The sequence below is a fragment of the Daphnia magna genome, linkage group LG2 (genome assembly GCF_020631705.1).
Source record: "Daphnia magna isolate NIES linkage group LG2, ASM2063170v1.1, whole genome shotgun sequence".
Taxonomy (NCBI): Eukaryota; Metazoa; Arthropoda; class Branchiopoda; order Diplostraca; family Daphniidae; genus Daphnia; species Daphnia magna.
This window is the reverse complement of record NC_059183.1, coordinates 1,311,545-1,327,102: the sequence shown is the minus strand read 5'-3', so window position 1 is coordinate 1,327,102 and position 15,558 is coordinate 1,311,545. Positions and strand designations below refer to the sequence as shown.

Here is a 15,558-nt window from a genome sequence, read left to right as displayed (position 1 = left end):
GTCATCGCTCAAGACGCTCATTCATTCCATATGATTTGCATTACAATATTTGTTGTGTATTTCGAAATGTTTTTTTTCTTTAAATTGCTAACGATCGCGGGTCGATCCGGACGTCTTGGATGATGGAAGATTGTCTCCAAATTACACAACACTAATACATTTTAATTCAGTAATTTCAATTTCAAAATATTTTTCATGTTTTCCGACTCTAGGTCAGTAAGATGACAAAGAAATAACAACAGAAAAGTTGAAGGACTGAAGGTGAGCTGATTCTTTGCCACGATATGGCACCGTTTCCTAACACTCACACATTCGTTCAGCAAGAATAATAATCATCAAGAAAGAAATACAAAGGGATAAAATTTAACCATTTGCCCGCGTAAATTAAAAAATGATTCGCAAATATCTGGCTAAAGGTTTCGGTGTTGGTTTTTGTATTTTGCAGTATGGCTGTATAGCCCATTGTTTTGTTGAACATATAGCTGAAATGGTGATTGTAAGTGATGTGATGTTACCATTAACTGCTGTTGCCTGAGAAAATCCTAATTCAGTATCGGCTATTACATTTCTTTTTTGGATATTACAGTGTTCTGGACCCTCCATGGAACCTACTATATATTCCGAAGACATTATTATTTCAGAACACATCACTACAAAATTTTCAAAGTATGAAAGAGGTGATGTGGTAATACTGAGGTCTCCTTCAAATCCCAAAATGTTCCTGTGTAAAAGGATCATTGGTATTCCTGGAGATAAAATAAAAATCAACAGCATACAGCACAGTATTGTTCCTCGGGGACATATTTGGCTAGAAGGGGATAACAAGAACAACTCGACAGATTCAAGATCCTATGGACCAGTACCACAAGGACTGGTACGTGGGAGAGCTTTGTGCAGAATTTGGCCCCTGAATTCAATTCAAATGTTAACATAAACTATTTGAGTCATGTTTTTCTTCTGTTGTAATCACCCCTGTGAGTGATTAATTTGCTGTCATTTTGAGAGAAAATTTAATTGAAAAAAGTTCTTTTGTCAAGAGAGGGTGTAAGGCAATCTGGGTTCGCATTACACACCTGTACCAAGGGTAGAATGGTACACCAGTTTCAGTCTATTCTGGCCATTGTTTGCCGCTTTTCAATCAAATAGAAGGCAGTGTACGATAGTTGTAGATCGATCGAAGTACTAGAGCCTGTGCAAGTGCTGTGATGGGTATAAATATAAGAGGTCGTGTCAACTCTTCTACTAGTTCTATGGCAGCTTGCGTGTCAATGAAATCAAAACATGGTTTTTCGGCAAATTTTAATTTTGTGGGTGATTGTTAGTCATTATGGGTCAAGTATGTCGTATCCCAATAATTCTATTTCCAAGCATTACTGCGGGAGCAGTTTGTCGGGCGCGCTTTTTTCTGTTTGTAGGAAACATGGTTTTGTTACGCATTTTACACCCCGAGTCGAATTCAATCGTAAGTTATTCTTATTCCAATTCTTTTCTTACCATTTCTACTCTTCTAACCACTACCGCACACTTAGGAACTACGCGAGGAATAATTGAAGAATGCTGTATCAATCCCTGCACAAAAGACCAATTGAGCCAATATTGCCAGAAAAAAATTACCAGGATTTCTGTACTCATAAAAAGGTACAACAATGTTAACCTAAAAAGACCGCTTTTTTACTCAGAGCGTTCTTGGCGCAGAAAGCGGTCTCAGAATTTCGTAGACACAAATAAACTTTCCAAAAGTAAGAGAAGCCCACCTTCAGCGTGCACATGTGGAAACAGAATCCATTCCGCGCGATCATCCAAGGTTTTGGAGGTAGTTAAATTTCTCCTTAGCATGATTGATACGAACATTTTCCTTTGACAGAATAAAAGGAAAAGTCGTAAGCGTTCTACTAAAGCTCGTCAGAAAAAAGACCAGCCTCTGCGGCCTTCCATCGCCAAAGCAAATATAGCCACGTCTACCACGGAAAGCCAATCTGTTGCCGAAGCTCAGTATATCGATGATTGGACCTGGAATGGAGACGAAGAGGGGTTGTTTTCAGTCAAATCGCACTAGTCAAGATGCCCTCAGAGAGCAACTGATTTTGTGTTTCAATCTAGTTACCATGACAATTAATGTAGCGAGTTAGGTAGGATTAAAGGTGCACATGCATTTCTGGAGCTTGAATAACTTCTAAAATAGTCGCGCATGCCTTGACTGTCTGAAATAAACGAGAAAACATCCAACGGCAGCATTCTTCTGTGCCACTTTACCCTAAATCTTGAACATTTAGACAAAGAGTAGACAAACTTTAAACGACAAATAACAACGTAGTTATTAGGGTGGAAAGATAAGCGGGTAACAACATAAAAACAAAATGCGTGGAATGCTAGGCCTTTTATTGTTTAACTAAGGTAAATTAAAGAAACAAATTCTGTTTGCAAGAGTTTGGAATGCACTACTGATTCAACTTAATGTCACCGCTTGCCGCTTTTCTTCTACTAGGGCCTAAAACAAAACTGAAACTGTAAAAATATTAATAACACGACGTAAATTTTGGAATGACAGTTGTTATTTAGTCGGTGTAATTGCAGCCTTGCGGTTGCGATCGGCTGGCCGGACGTAGGTGGCACCTCCAGCTTTTTCCCACTCGCGAACGAACTCGTGTTCAAGAATCTCTGCTCCTCTTTTACGAGTCAGGCCAGTCTCATCCAAGCTTAGCTCACACATTTGCATGTCATCTTGACCAGCTACCAGTAACACTGGAGGCTTATCCGGATGCAATTCCATTTGCCTTGCAATCCATTGACCATCAAAATGGGCGTACCAGTAACCTTTCTTATCGGCAGGTGCACTACTGCTAGTTTCAGCATTTGGCTTGACAAACGGAATGCGGAAAAAGCGCTGTGCATCAGAGTGAACCATAACTGAAGCCCTGGGTCGCAATACAGGCTTGCTCGCAGCATCCAGTACCTAGGCAAAGATGAAATAACGAATATAGGAAAATGTCTTGTGATGTGTATATTTGAATAAGATAATAATAATAATAATTTAAAAAAAGAATATGATGTAGAAAAAGAATTGAAAAACGTACAGCTTGGGGCACTCTCTGGTTCTCGTCCATTACGGCAGTTCGCTTCTTATTACGAGCTTTCCAAGCGTGGTAAACTTTTAAACGGCGATGAAATTCTTCCCGGCAAGCCTACAAAAAAACCAAAAAAAAAACAAAAAAAATATGATTACGTAAATCGATATTCTTGGTCTGAGAATGGTTGGCTACAGTACTTCAAGCAACTCAATATCACAAGACGTATTGATAGTGTCACGCAGCTCAGAGTATTTCCATTTAGAGAGGTCATATTTTTTTCCTGCGTACGCAGCTCTTTGCAGCATAACAACATCTGAGCGACGCAGTTGACTGCTTAGATCTGCATCATCCACTTGTCCATTGGTTTCCTGCGCAAGACGGAGGGCCAGCTCATGATCACGTCGTTCTTGCTCCAGTTGTTCCAACAGACGAGTTTGATTGACACCGTTGCGTTCCATTTCAGCTTGCAGTTGTTCGGCGGCTCGGCGGTCATCTTCTTCTTGCTTTTTTCGCGTTTCCTCTTCCACTTTACGTTTAATTTCCATTTCTGCTCTCTTTCTTCGGTGCTCTTCTTCTTCCAGTCGCTTTTGCTCCTCTTCCTCTTTTCGTCGACGTTCACGAGCCATCTCTTCTTGAATTTTCCTTAATTTCTCTTGCTCTTCCGCCGATTTTTGTTGTTCCACTTTAGCTGTAAGGGTTTTCATATGTTCGTCAGCCTGTTGCTCGAGTTTGGCAAGGATCATCTTTATTTCCTTTTCGTTAATGCGTTCGTTCATTTTAAACAACTGGGCAGCGTTTTCCAGATCGGCTTGCAACTTTTGCATTTGCTGCACTGAAATTTGTTTATCCTTCAACTGATGAACAATCCTTTCGGATTGTTGGACGGATTGCTGAAGGCCCCGTACTTGACGCAGCGCCATGATTCGAGGTCGGTATCTCTTACGAGCCAAATGCATTCGGACGGTTTTTTGTATAATTATTAATTGCTGGGCTCGGTACAAGATTTTATTCTTCAGCTTGATGACGCTGAGAGCACACCACTGAGCTTTCTTCCAGCGTGATTTCAGTAACCATTGTCTAACAAGATTGACCAGTTTGCGCAAATGGTCTGAATCGGAGCGCATGAGTGTATCGAATTCGGCGAATTTTCCCGGACGGAAAAAGACCTTTGTCAAGCCAAATTTAAAATCTTGGTCGTTAAGGTTTAACGCTGTAAAATAAAAGTATATGAAGGTGTTATTTAAAAAACTGTCATCAAAATAGTGGATGCTTTCTCAAGCAAGACTAACCTTGGAAAAGAGACCTGCAGAAGAGACGTGGATCAAGGCGAGCCAGCTGCGGTGGCAATATAGATTTGTATATATTGTATAAGTCGGAGAAAGGCGCTCGCGATGGGTAACCCTCTTGCATAAGTTCTAAAACAGACGTCATTCCAGAACATTGGAGCTGCGAGAGGATCTGGCCTCCTTCAAAAAGGTGATCAACCATCTTGAGATTGGGCTTAACGCAACGAATGAAATTGGTTCCGGTGCTGCGTAGTTTTTCCATCAACTCGGTGAGTTGCATTCGGAACTTGGAGCCAACACTAATGAAAGACAATTTCCCTTTCCATTGCTGTGAGCTGCTACTTGTAGAGGACTCGAACAAACCTGCAAAACCGTTTAATTTTCACCGTGTAATAAGCCTAAAAACCGGTTCAATTTTAATACCTTTAAGGAATGGGTTGTGGCTGTCTTGGATGATACATTCTAGGGAAGCATGAAGGGCGTCATTGTTTTTTTCAATGAATTTGGCAGTTTGGTAGCAAACAGCGCCAGCAAAGTGGCGGATTAAAAACCCTTCATCATCGCGTATTTCCCGGTGATCACGCAATTTCGATTTTCGTGGCAGAGCCAAACGGAAATGATTAGGATTGGCCGAATGAACGGTGGAAGTAAAGTGTGTGTGATTCGATTTCGGTAGTTTTGATTCTTCATCCAGGATACAAAAAATTCCACTGGTACGAGCCTCAATCAGATCGATGCAGTCTTGATTATCTACATACGCAATTTTTTTCAAGCCTAGACCCTCCTTCTCATACAAGCACTGTTCCTCCTTTAGTATGCGTTCGTTGAAAAACTGCTGAAGTTTTTCATTGCAATAGTTGATGCAAAATTGCTCGAAACTATTAATGGTGAAATACTCGAAGCCCGCTATATCTAATACGCCGACATAATGCACGGATGATTGGAATGGAATGCTTTGGTTGATCCGTTGGACGATATAGTCAAAAAGACGGCTGTAAATTGCTTTTGCTAGCGCATCACGAGCATTGTTGGCTTCGAATACCTAAATTCAGGAAATGTAAATGTATATATACAAAGAAGACATATCAAGTGCCAACAGGTGAAGTTACCTTAAGTGGGACCATAATGACAGTACCCTTAATACCTCCTTTGCTTGGTTGCATAACTCGAGAGAGTAACGCATGGTGAAGTTCTTCTGGATCCACGCCAATCAAAGCTGATGCGTTTCTTAGTGCCTGATGACTAGATTTGGCTATTTGACAGCCGCCACGAGCATCTTCAGCGTTATCTTCGAATACTATGTTTCCCAGATGTAAGATTGCTGCTACAGCAGAATAAATTGCAAGCTTTTCGTCGTCGGACAACCCCAGATTACTCAAAGCTTTATCCGTTTGCTTAAAGTCATTGGCGTCGTCCAGCAACGGATCGTTCAAGGATCCTCGGCTACGATGTTCTTTACTCTTTCTGTAATTCAGAAAAAACTTTGAGTAAATTTCTGCACAATACCAATTACTAGACACATACCTATTTGGATCTAATGACACCTCAGATCCTTTGGAAAGGAAGTACTGGGTGCAACTGTTGATTATAGTACGATGGTATCATAAAGACATGTTATTGAATAAAAAAAAAATGTCAACTTATACCCTTGAGAAAGATAATGAAAGTGATCGGGGCTTTGCAGTTGGAGCTGTTGCTTCAGTTTTTCATTTGCACCAGCACACAGTTGGTAAAAGAAGTGGTAGTTGCGCTCTTCCTTACTTTGCGTAACAATACGCGACTTTTCGAGTAAATAATGGGAAATGAAACCACCGGCGATGGTATATTTGGATGTGAAATGAATTTCAATAAATTTTCCGAAACGACTGCTGTTGTTATTTCGCGTGGTTTTTGCATTTCCAAAAGCTTCCAACAGTGGGTTAGCTATAAAAGATATTCCCGTTTTTAATTGATAAGTCAGCTATGTGCCTTAGTCGCGAAAATACATTTTTCTATAGACATCTTGGGCATCAAGAATGACAAGCTTACCATCTAGGATCTTTTGTTCGATTGGGCCTGCTGCCAGTCCTCCCGATTCACAGAGGTATCTGAGAATGTACTTGGTCGATTCAGTTTTTCCCGCTCCAGATTCTCCCGACACTACAATAGACTGGGACTGCTTTAATACTCGCATGTCCCTAAATGCCTTGTCAACTGCATCAAGAAAGTATTTTTCAAAATCTGTGATTCAGAATTTTTTAAAAATAAGATTTATTTACCAATGGCAAAGACATGAGGAGGAAGTGTTCCCAATGATTTCCCTTGGTATTTCTTGATAGCTTCTTTGCTGTAGAGTCCCTTGATTTCAAAGTAAGGATTTACTGCAATTAGAATGTTTGCAACATAAGTGTAAATTTGGTCTCTTTTGTAGCGGAGTGCTACATTGTTTAGAAAAGTTGCTTCATTCAAGAACATCAAAGAACCTATTTAAAAAGAATATGTAAATTATATATGATTTAAAATTTGAAGTAGGGTTTTGAAAATAAGATTACAAGTGTCATCAACATCTTTGTTGTCATCTTCTTCAGCATGATAGACTCGATCATATGGACACCTGATTTCTTTCAGTCCTTGCTCGCTTGGTAGAACAGTTATTGTCTCAGCTCCTAAATCCACTATATTACCCAGAATGAAACCTTTGTGAACATCAGGGACCCATACTTTCTGTTTGTCCATCTGTAAACACAAAAAAAAAATTATAATAAACATTACAAAATATGTTATTTGAATTTGAAATATGCAAGAGATTCTCAAGTACAGTTAACCAATTCGAAACACTCAGTGCAAGGAAACAAGGTTTCTTCAGGCTGCCGACCATAACGATGGGCGACAGGTTATACCCAATATTTGTGTCAACATAGATAATTTCTTACCATTTCTTTTGGCAAGACAAGCACATTTTTGGGTGCAGAAGGTGGTCCTTCTGCCTTTATAGAACCTTTAGTTGCCATGCTAAATTCAGAGTTACTTCAATTTGCATTTGCACAAGTGTAAACTAGAAGACTCAAACACCGAATGATGGGGGGTGGGGGGTGATTGCACTGACAAAAGGAAGCAGACGATGATGACGATGAAACGTCACCAAATATTCTAGGACCAGTCGAACCAGACTAACTACCAGAAACCAGTTAACAGTAATCCAGTTTACAAAAGTAACAAAGCCAAGTGGAAGGTAACGACAAGGTTGCAACTTTAAATTAACGGTTGGCCATCTCCAACATCCAACAAGGCATTAAAAGTAAAGAAAATCTGAATAATGTTCGGTTACCGAAGGGAGAAAAAGAAATGTATGTTTGAAACACAACCGACACTTCAACTTTAAACGTCATAGTTTTGATGATAAGATAAAAGCGAAAATTCGCACCTTTCAACAAAAACCACAATTTCTTTCACTTTAAAGACTCCGTAAACGTGATTTTGTCGCAGGAGGTTTGCAACAGATACAGATACTTAGATTTTGAATTTCTAACACAAAAGACGTGCGGTAGAAGGAAGATGATTCGAAAACGGGACAAAGAGATAGTGGACGATACCCATCGGTGAAAAACCTCAAGGTTATTCACCTGGTACACATGCGATGCTAACAGCTAAGAACAGATGGTCGAATGATCATCCTCGTCCTAGCCCACGAAACCTCTCTGGTTCGTTCACATTGCCACTGGATGCTTTCTGTACGGTGAATTTCCAGAAAGAAAAAAAAATCGGCCAGCATGTCGAGTGAGCTGTTGTTAGCTTTTGTACTAGTAGGCTACTTGCGCAGTATAATACTAGCAATGCCGAATGTTACGCGTGGGTTTGTCTGCTTTTTAATGTTTTTTATCCGTGTGAAATGAAATCCCGTGTAGCGCAATAGACGCTAGCCAAACCAAACGGAAACCGTGTGCATTACCTTAATGACTGATAAAAGGAAGTGGGAAAATGTTTGGTACAAAAACCAAAGCACAAAAGAAAGAATGTACAAAAGAGGGATATGGGAGAAAAAACAAGTACAACAAGCGCCTCAGTTTCGGACTAGGTGATTTAAGCTTGACCAGTCAACCGCTTCTACCAGCCGGATCGATTTGCCAGGGCCGAAATCGCCTTGCACAAAGCATAAAGTTAGACAAATTGGGAATGAATTCCGGTAAAATTTTTTGTTTTTCCCCGCAAACTTTCCAGCAAACGAAACTGATTAGGTCAACATCTAGTTATAACCTATGAATCATTCGACTATCTTAGTATCTTCATCAAATGTCCGACTGCAAAAAAAAAAAAAAAAAGCCCTATGGTATACATCTTTGGCTCTAGGCCGAAAAATGATTCTTGCATTCCACCTTTTGAAAAGAAACATGAATTTAGACCTTTTTTTCTTTTTTCTGTTGTAATGTTTCACCTTTTATTAATACCGCATCAGGTACATAACCAAGTATTATTTAGGATTCTGGTGACAAAGCGGCGTACTGTTGGACTCGCTCCTAACCGCCAGCTAAACTAAAGTAGAAAAGGGGAGACATAGGATGACAGGAAGTACTAACGTTTCAGTTTTTCTCACCTAACTTCCTGTTGGTAAAACATATGCTGGATTCCCTTCCCTTACTCACAGTTTTTTGTTAGAGACAATTTCACAAAAGAAAAAATATTACTAGACATGGAGTGAAACGGACCAAATAGGCTTCCCACAGTAATTGATAATTTTTAAAATGATAAGAGAGGGCTTTCGTCAGTACTTATTTTTTCCTGATTCAATGACGTCAACAAGGTTTTTGTTTTTAAACTCCCATTTAGATTATAACTGTGGTTGATCATACGATCAACGGCGATAAAAGTAAACTTTCACAAACAATCAAAACTAATTGCGATTTTACCTTGAGTGTATGTCCTACTGCCTTTGATGTTGCCACCAAGTCGACCGTATGCGATCGCAGGATTGAGGACTGTTAAGTACAGATGACAAGGGGCTACTAATTGAGGGGGATAACAGCAGATAGAGTATAGTACGTACGTACTACCTAGGTATAGGGAATTACACACCTGTCGTAGACTTGGGCTGGGATTGGCTGGTGTATGCAGGGAATTTTTTTTTTTTTTCTCCAAACAAACGCCCTCCAGTGACGGGACGAAACGTCAACTACTAGCCATCTCTTGTCGTCCTGCAATAATATAGTATAAACAATAATTGCACCTTTGGAGGTCTAGCTTTATGCAATTCTTTTCCTTTACTGCTAGATCTTTTTTCTTCTAGAAAGTTTTTAAAGAATCTAGTTTCATCAAAAGAAAACCCTTTCATTCGGAAGAAGGTCGTACGTTTCTTTTAGCAGCAAATTAGTTTGCCCTCTGCTTTCTGGTTGGCTATTCGTCTCGCCTTTTGCGTGACAATATGGGATTAATCTAGTCCCGTCTAGTGAATGCAACTGTGGAGCTTCTCTGGACAACTCGCAAGTGAACAAACTACGTGGCACATTGCTTTGATGAACGATAAGGAAACCCTGTCCGGTTCGGCTGCGAGAGATTCTACAGTGTGGCCTAGGTCAATACAACTTAAACTTGATATACACTGCTACTTTGGAACCTACTCATCAATAGTTAAAGGAAACTCCCAATAAATTATAATATCTCTTGATTATTTCATGAAATATCATTAGAACCGTTTTCAGAACAACTTTTAACGCGTCATAACGGATCAAGTGTATCATTTAATCTTGTCGTTTTCTGTAAGTTCTTCGTAATTCTCTTGATAAAATAGATCTGATAAGATTTCGAGGATAGAAATCCGGAAGAAAATAGTACGCGGAAGCAGGAAAAGAATGTGTATTTGAAGTCTTGAAGAAGAATTACGGGCTTAGGGTGTAAAGAACTCATTTATTAAATCATTTCAAATAACAACTTTTTAAATACTGATTGTGACAAACATAGGAATGTAAATGAAAACAAGAAAGCGTACTTATAACAAGACGAAAAAGAAACAAACAAGACCAATACCATATAAGAATCCCATTAGGAAAAAAGCATACACAAAGCTATATGTAATCACTCATGGGGTGCGTCATTGATTTCTTCATTAGCGACTAAAGGCATTTCTTGGTTGTCTTAATGCGTCAGATGCCTCTTCGACTGGTACAGAATGAATCATAACATCACTTTTTTCTATTCGGCCATTTTGCAAATTTAGGCATCGTCCCTTGATAGACGTTTTCTGTGGTGGTGAGAAATAGTTGACAAGGGACCCCACTACGGGAATGTGCCGTAGCAAACCTTCCTGCCAAAGTTTCTCCTCTGTTTCCCGCTGTAATTCAGCTTGTGCTTCCTCTATACCTTTTCGAATCATCACTGCCATGGTTTCAAGTGCCAAAGTTGATGCCTCAAGATCAAGACCAGTTTGACGCACTAAATTAGCTAATGCTTCTACATCGGTAATGGCCACAACCATTCCAAAACGAACGCAAGATAGGCCATCCCTTCCTTCACCTATTAAAAAATTACATTCGTTTTACTACGAATTGTCTTAAGGTTTAATTACGACTAACAAATTACCCAAAGAAAATGCAGAATCTGTTTCCTTCAATTTTGCAACAAGCTCTCTGTTTATCCTGTTAATTTCCTCCTTGCCTTGGTCAGGTAATTGTTCAGTGTTGTTTGATCGCCAAGCAGCAGGTAAATATCTTAAGTAGAGGAAACGACACTACAGTAATATAAATTCGATAACAAGTTGTTAAATAGTACTAACCTCACTCCTCCAAGCCCGGCCCACCCAGGTAATTCAACCAATTGAAGTTCTCCACCACTTACTTCTATAATTTTGTTAAGCGTTTTCTTATGATCAACAGTTGCATTCAAAATTTCCTAGAAGAAAAAAAAAAAAAATCAGCAAGTGCTAAAGGGATTTGATTAATGTGGCTGTTAAGCAATACCAACTGCTGGTCAAGATTTTCAAGAAATTTCTGTAGGTTATCCACGGTTGGGAATGATTTGCAATCATATGGCGAAAAACGAAGAGCATATCCACTGTCGTCAATGTCTATAATGTCCATATGAATCTCTTCACAGGCTCGTTCCAAAACTTGAACCAACTATATCAATCAAAAAGAGACAAAGTATTTTAACGAGTGTTTAAAATTTTCTACTCTCGAAATTTTACCCATAAATTCAAATCATCTAACAGGTTTCCAGGGCATTCCCCAATTTCTTTAGCTTTAGGACGATACTGAAATACTACAACCGGAACGATACTATCCATTAAGACCTAGATAAAAAAGAATTTAAAAATATGTAATAATTAACCATGCAGAACACTTCGAAGTGAAAGCTGTTCCTCTTACCTCGGGCTTCGTTTTCTCGTTATCACATAGTTCTGCGTCATCATCACGAACGTTAGTTACTCCATCGTCTTCCATGGGTGATTCATTTCTTTCAAGTAAATCACCTATTTCTTCCACTATCTTTCTTACTTCGGATATCTCATCGCCTTTACTATCGACGACTTCACCTAATTGGACACTCTCTAAATCTTCGGTTAAGGTGTCTTTCAATTCCGTACTTGATGACGGTTTGATAGTCTTTGGTACATGGCTCTACAAAATAACTTTTTTAATTATCTCGTTTCAGATTACATACAAGCCAAACATTGCGTCGACGGAACGTACCATAATTTGAATATTAGGAATGGTGACAAGGCGATTGATAAGCATCCTGCTAAGTTCAACCGCCGATCGAAAGCGATTACTGATGGTTGTGGAGTCCAAATTCTAGAATTTAGAATACAATTCTTTGTCATCACTAATTTAGTGGAAATGAAAAATGGAATTCTACCTGAAGGGCAAACCACAAAGGAACCACACTGAATGGTGAGCAATGAGATGGTGTCAAGTAGGCAGCTCTCTGTAAAGCTATTTCACAGTGGCGGTACATTGTCTAGTAAGCGAATCAAGTTCGAGATTTTTAAATGCTTGCGGATTTGAGTTTTTAATTAAAACAATCATACCACATACGGGAGGCTGGGAATACCAAGTAATTGCCTTAGGTCCAAATGCAAACTATCAGCTACCTGAAGAGTCTAACCAAAGAAAAACAAACAATATTTATCCAAAAAATACATAAAAGAGATGAGGATACATTGAAGGCAGGATTGGTTACCTTCTTGGGCTGATCATGAAGACTGAGATGGCTTATTAAATGGCCCTCCAAATGAAACCAGGCATTAAAACGTTGAGAGAGCTGGGAAACACCAACTAGGTTATCAACTTGGCCAGAATGATGTGATCCACATGATGCAATGATCATTAATGGAACCCTTTTAGCAGCAAGATCTTCTTGCAAAGATTTCTCCATTTTTTTAAGATCATGACCATTCATTTTCATAACCTTGACACAACTACTTGGGAATCCAAGCTTTTTACATACTGCATTAGCCAAAGATGGGATACACAAGGGGCTTATGTAAATGGTGGGTGGGCAGGAGTATAAAGCTTCATAGCCTTGTGTGCTGTAAAATGAAGAAAAATTCCTAACATAATGTCTGAAATCTGTGAGGATAAGCCATAAAAAAATTTTAAACATACCTGTACTTAGGGTAAAGATTCAAAAGCTGCATCTGAATTAACTGGACAACTGCTGTGGTTGCTTCCTCATGGGCATAGCAGATTCCGTCTGAAACTCTGAATGTGAAAAACATGTGATCAAGTAGCTCAAAAAAGTTTTAAGCAATAACTACTACCTAAGAAAATCTTGTAGTTGAAAGCAGCAATGCTGTAAAAGTTTAGTGACAACAATTTCTTTTCCTGATGGGATGGCATAATCCAGATATCCTGCTAAGGAGTAGGAGCCAAGAACGCCTTTTGTCACATCATCGAGGCCATCAAGGACAGTATCACCTTGCAAATACTCCGCGATAATAGCTCGAAACTTAGTTAGCACTTCGTTAGCATTTTTCACTGAAGTGGAACCGATTTCTTCGGTTTCTAATATAGGTTCTGTGTCGGAACCTTCTTTTCCACTAGCATTCAACAATTCTTTTGATGATTCATAAACCTCTTCTATGTCCATTTTTAATTTTAAAGTTTAAACTAGACAGAATACTTCCGTCTTAACAAACTGAAAGACACGTCGACATTACAATGTGTCGTGTCAACAATCAAATGCTGTTTAGAATTTCAAGGCCTGACAACTGTCTTGAAAAACTTTCACCAATTTTAACATAGTACGGGTACGTACCTAGTTCTACAGCTAGCGCCACGGCGTGGTGGAAAAGAAAAATTGGAGGTCTGATTATCGTTACGTCCGCCACAACGGTTGCGTGAATAAGTAACATATGATATGACTGGTATAGAAGATCAAACCGAACGGCTCCGCTAGGAGTTATATGCCTTTCGTTCGTGCATCGGAGGTTTTCGCATGAGTGGAAAGAAATTCTGTCGTAGCATATATAGATTTATTTTTTGTTGTCAGTTACACAATTTTCCGAATTAATTTTAATTATTGATTATTTTACTTTCCGCAAGATGTGATTGTGACAGTTTATGGCAAGGAAATTAAACATTGACCACACGTGATCACTCCGCACCGAAACCCTGCACTTTACCCAATGTTCTCCGGTACCCCACGTTTTACGCAGTCCCGAAAATGCGTGGCTGAAGGAAGCTGAACAAGTTTAACAGTTTATCCTTTGACTGCTTTGACGGTTCCGTCTAGGAGCCTGCTCTTGTACTGTACGCTATGCATAATGTGCAATAACAGACTAGCCTACATAATGGTGCATGGTGGCTATACAGTGTCTACACGTCTCATTGCAACACAATAGCGCCTGAAAGTTCTGTTTTTCAGTTAAACGAAATCTCAACTTACAATAATTTAGAGGAAAAGTTGTGTTCTTCCTTAAGTACGGTAGCCTACTGAAAAGAAATCCGTAGTTCACAGAATTGTGGATTTCTCTGCGTGATATCTGAAACAAGAAAAGAAACTTTTTTCTCGCTGTTTTGACTGTTGCAACACTATTCGTTGTGTATTTCTACTTAGTCTTGGTTAAGCCAAAGCATAAAATGGTGAAAGATAAGCCAAATTCGACCAGGGTGTACGATGACGATGGTTATCGAAAAAGGGCAGCTTGTGTATGTGTCAAAGAAAATGACCAAAATCAAGTAGGTTGTCAGGATATCTGCTGTTAATTTCATTAAGACAATTGGTACAATGAATGACAAAAATTATTGTCTGTGGCAGATTCTCCTTGTATCATCTTCCAATGAGAGCAGTAGTTGGATAGTTCCTGGTGGTGGGCTTGAACCTGAAGAAATGCCTCCCGAAACTGCGGTTCGAGAAGTCATGGAAGAGGCTGGTGTTTCCGGGCGTCTTGGCGTTTGTCTTGGTGTTTTTGAAGTATTGAACTACTATTATATCATCATATAATCATCTTTGTAAAAAATCTCTTTCTTGTTTGAATTCTAGAATAACGAGAGAAAACACCGAACTACTGTCTACGTTCTACATGTAACGGATGAACTATCTGAATGGGACGATTCAAAAACAATTGGTTGTATTTCAATGATTTTAAGTCTGAAGTTATAATATGTTTATGGTAATTCTTATCATCGCTTTGGCTTGTTTTATCAGGGAGACGTCGCAAATGGTTTCGATTTGACGAAGCCCTTGATCATTTAACTGCTCACAAGCCTCTGATGGCTCAATGGCTGCTGAACATAGCAAAAGCTGAAGCCCCAAGATAATTTCCTCGAAAAATCTTATCATTGAGGCCTGAATGTGGTCCCATTATATAATATTGTCTTGCTCCTGAAAATTAGGCTCTAGATAATTAGGTCTAGTCAGCCTTCAAGTAACTGGGTAATCCATGATACTGCTGAAAATCTTTGATTCTGTTCTTCCATAATTTTTCCTATCCTTTCATTTTTTTTTTTTTTTAGTTTTCTTGTATGAGTAAAAATTTTTACTACTTTTACATTTTACCGTTTTGGCATTGCTAAGTCTAAAACTCGTTGCATGGGGAATGTTTGTAAGCGAGATTAACGAACTTTTGTACGACAATGGCAAGGTGTTCAAGTCACCCCCTTAAGTGATGGTGCTGGAGATGAACATTATTTTTAGGTTAAAGGCAGTGCAAAATGAAGTTTTTGGTGTTGGAAACAAACGGATTTAACGAGCGATATAATAAATGAATTATTTACACTTGTTTAATCTGTGAT

General features: G+C 39.1%; 4 protein-coding genes and 1 long non-coding RNA gene across 10 annotated transcripts; 3 read left to right on the top strand and 2 right to left on the bottom strand.

Annotated features, from left to right (window-relative positions):
* The first annotated feature begins 931 nt into the window (after positions 1–931).
* On the top strand, positions 932–2,226 carry LOC116916215 (insulin-like growth factor II). 4 transcript variants are annotated; one of them, XM_032921436.2, is made up of 4 exons: positions 932–1,462; positions 1,530–1,638; positions 1,696–1,804; positions 1,865–2,226. In XM_032921436.2, the coding sequence occupies exons 1-4, from the start codon at positions 1,282–1,284 to the stop codon at positions 2,054–2,056; spliced, it is 591 nt and encodes a 196-aa protein (XP_032777327.2). In that variant the 5' UTR covers positions 932–1,281; the 3' UTR covers positions 2,057–2,226. The 4 variants fall into 4 exon arrangements, with proteins under 4 accessions (XP_032777327.2, XP_032777326.2, XP_032777325.2 ...); XM_032921435.2 differs by having other exon boundaries at positions 1,696–1,813; XM_032921434.2 differs by having other exon boundaries at positions 1,530–1,804.
* A 136-nt stretch (positions 2,227–2,362) lies between these two features.
* On the bottom strand, positions 2,363–9,383 carry LOC116916211 (myosin heavy chain 95F). 3 transcript variants are annotated; one of them, XM_045169528.1, is made up of 12 exons: positions 9,238–9,383; positions 6,886–7,069; positions 6,613–6,816; positions 6,383–6,547; positions 6,001–6,277; positions 5,879–5,932; positions 5,464–5,818; positions 4,778–5,396; positions 4,358–4,717; positions 3,266–4,278; positions 3,075–3,182; positions 2,363–2,953 (listed from the first exon to the last, which is right to left on the bottom strand). In XM_045169528.1, exons 2-12 carry the CDS (start codon positions 7,067–7,069, stop codon positions 2,552–2,554), a joined length of 3,741 nt encoding a protein of 1,246 aa, XP_045025463.1. In that variant the 5' UTR covers positions 9,238–9,383; the 3' UTR covers positions 2,363–2,551. The 3 variants fall into 3 exon arrangements, with proteins under 3 accessions (XP_045025463.1, XP_045025464.1, XP_045025462.1); XM_045169529.1 differs by lacking the exon at positions 9,238–9,383 and adding an exon at positions 7,758–7,905; XM_045169527.1 differs by lacking the exon at positions 9,238–9,383 and adding an exon at positions 7,267–7,519.
* An 828-nt stretch (positions 9,384–10,211) lies between these two features.
* Positions 10,212–13,510, bottom strand: LOC116916213 (pyridoxal-dependent decarboxylase domain-containing protein 1). Its single transcript, XM_032921430.2, is given in 13 exon segments — positions 10,212–10,460; positions 10,462–10,837; positions 10,904–11,031; positions 11,097–11,212; positions 11,281–11,439; positions 11,508–11,612; positions 11,689–11,940; positions 12,013–12,114; positions 12,179–12,280; positions 12,351–12,422; positions 12,503–12,851; positions 12,928–13,023; positions 13,083–13,510. Coding segments are annotated over 13 exon segments (2,247 nt in total). The 5' UTR covers positions 13,412–13,510; the 3' UTR covers positions 10,212–10,399.
* On the top strand, positions 11,321–12,149 carry LOC116916219. The gene is made up of 3 exons (XR_006643433.1): positions 11,321–11,463; positions 11,532–11,887; positions 11,975–12,149. It is a non-coding gene; the product is annotated as an uncharacterized LOC116916219 (long non-coding RNA).
* Positions 13,511–13,976: 466 nt separating the features above from the next.
* LOC116916216 (diphosphoinositol polyphosphate phosphohydrolase 2) lies at positions 13,977–15,544 on the top strand. Its single transcript, XM_032921437.2, has 4 exons — positions 13,977–14,502; positions 14,582–14,737; positions 14,807–14,891; positions 14,972–15,544. The coding sequence occupies exons 1-4, from the start codon at positions 14,404–14,406 to the stop codon at positions 15,082–15,084; spliced, it is 453 nt and encodes a 150-aa protein (XP_032777328.1). The 5' UTR covers positions 13,977–14,403; the 3' UTR covers positions 15,085–15,544.
* The last annotated feature ends 14 nt before the right edge of the window (positions 15,545–15,558 follow it).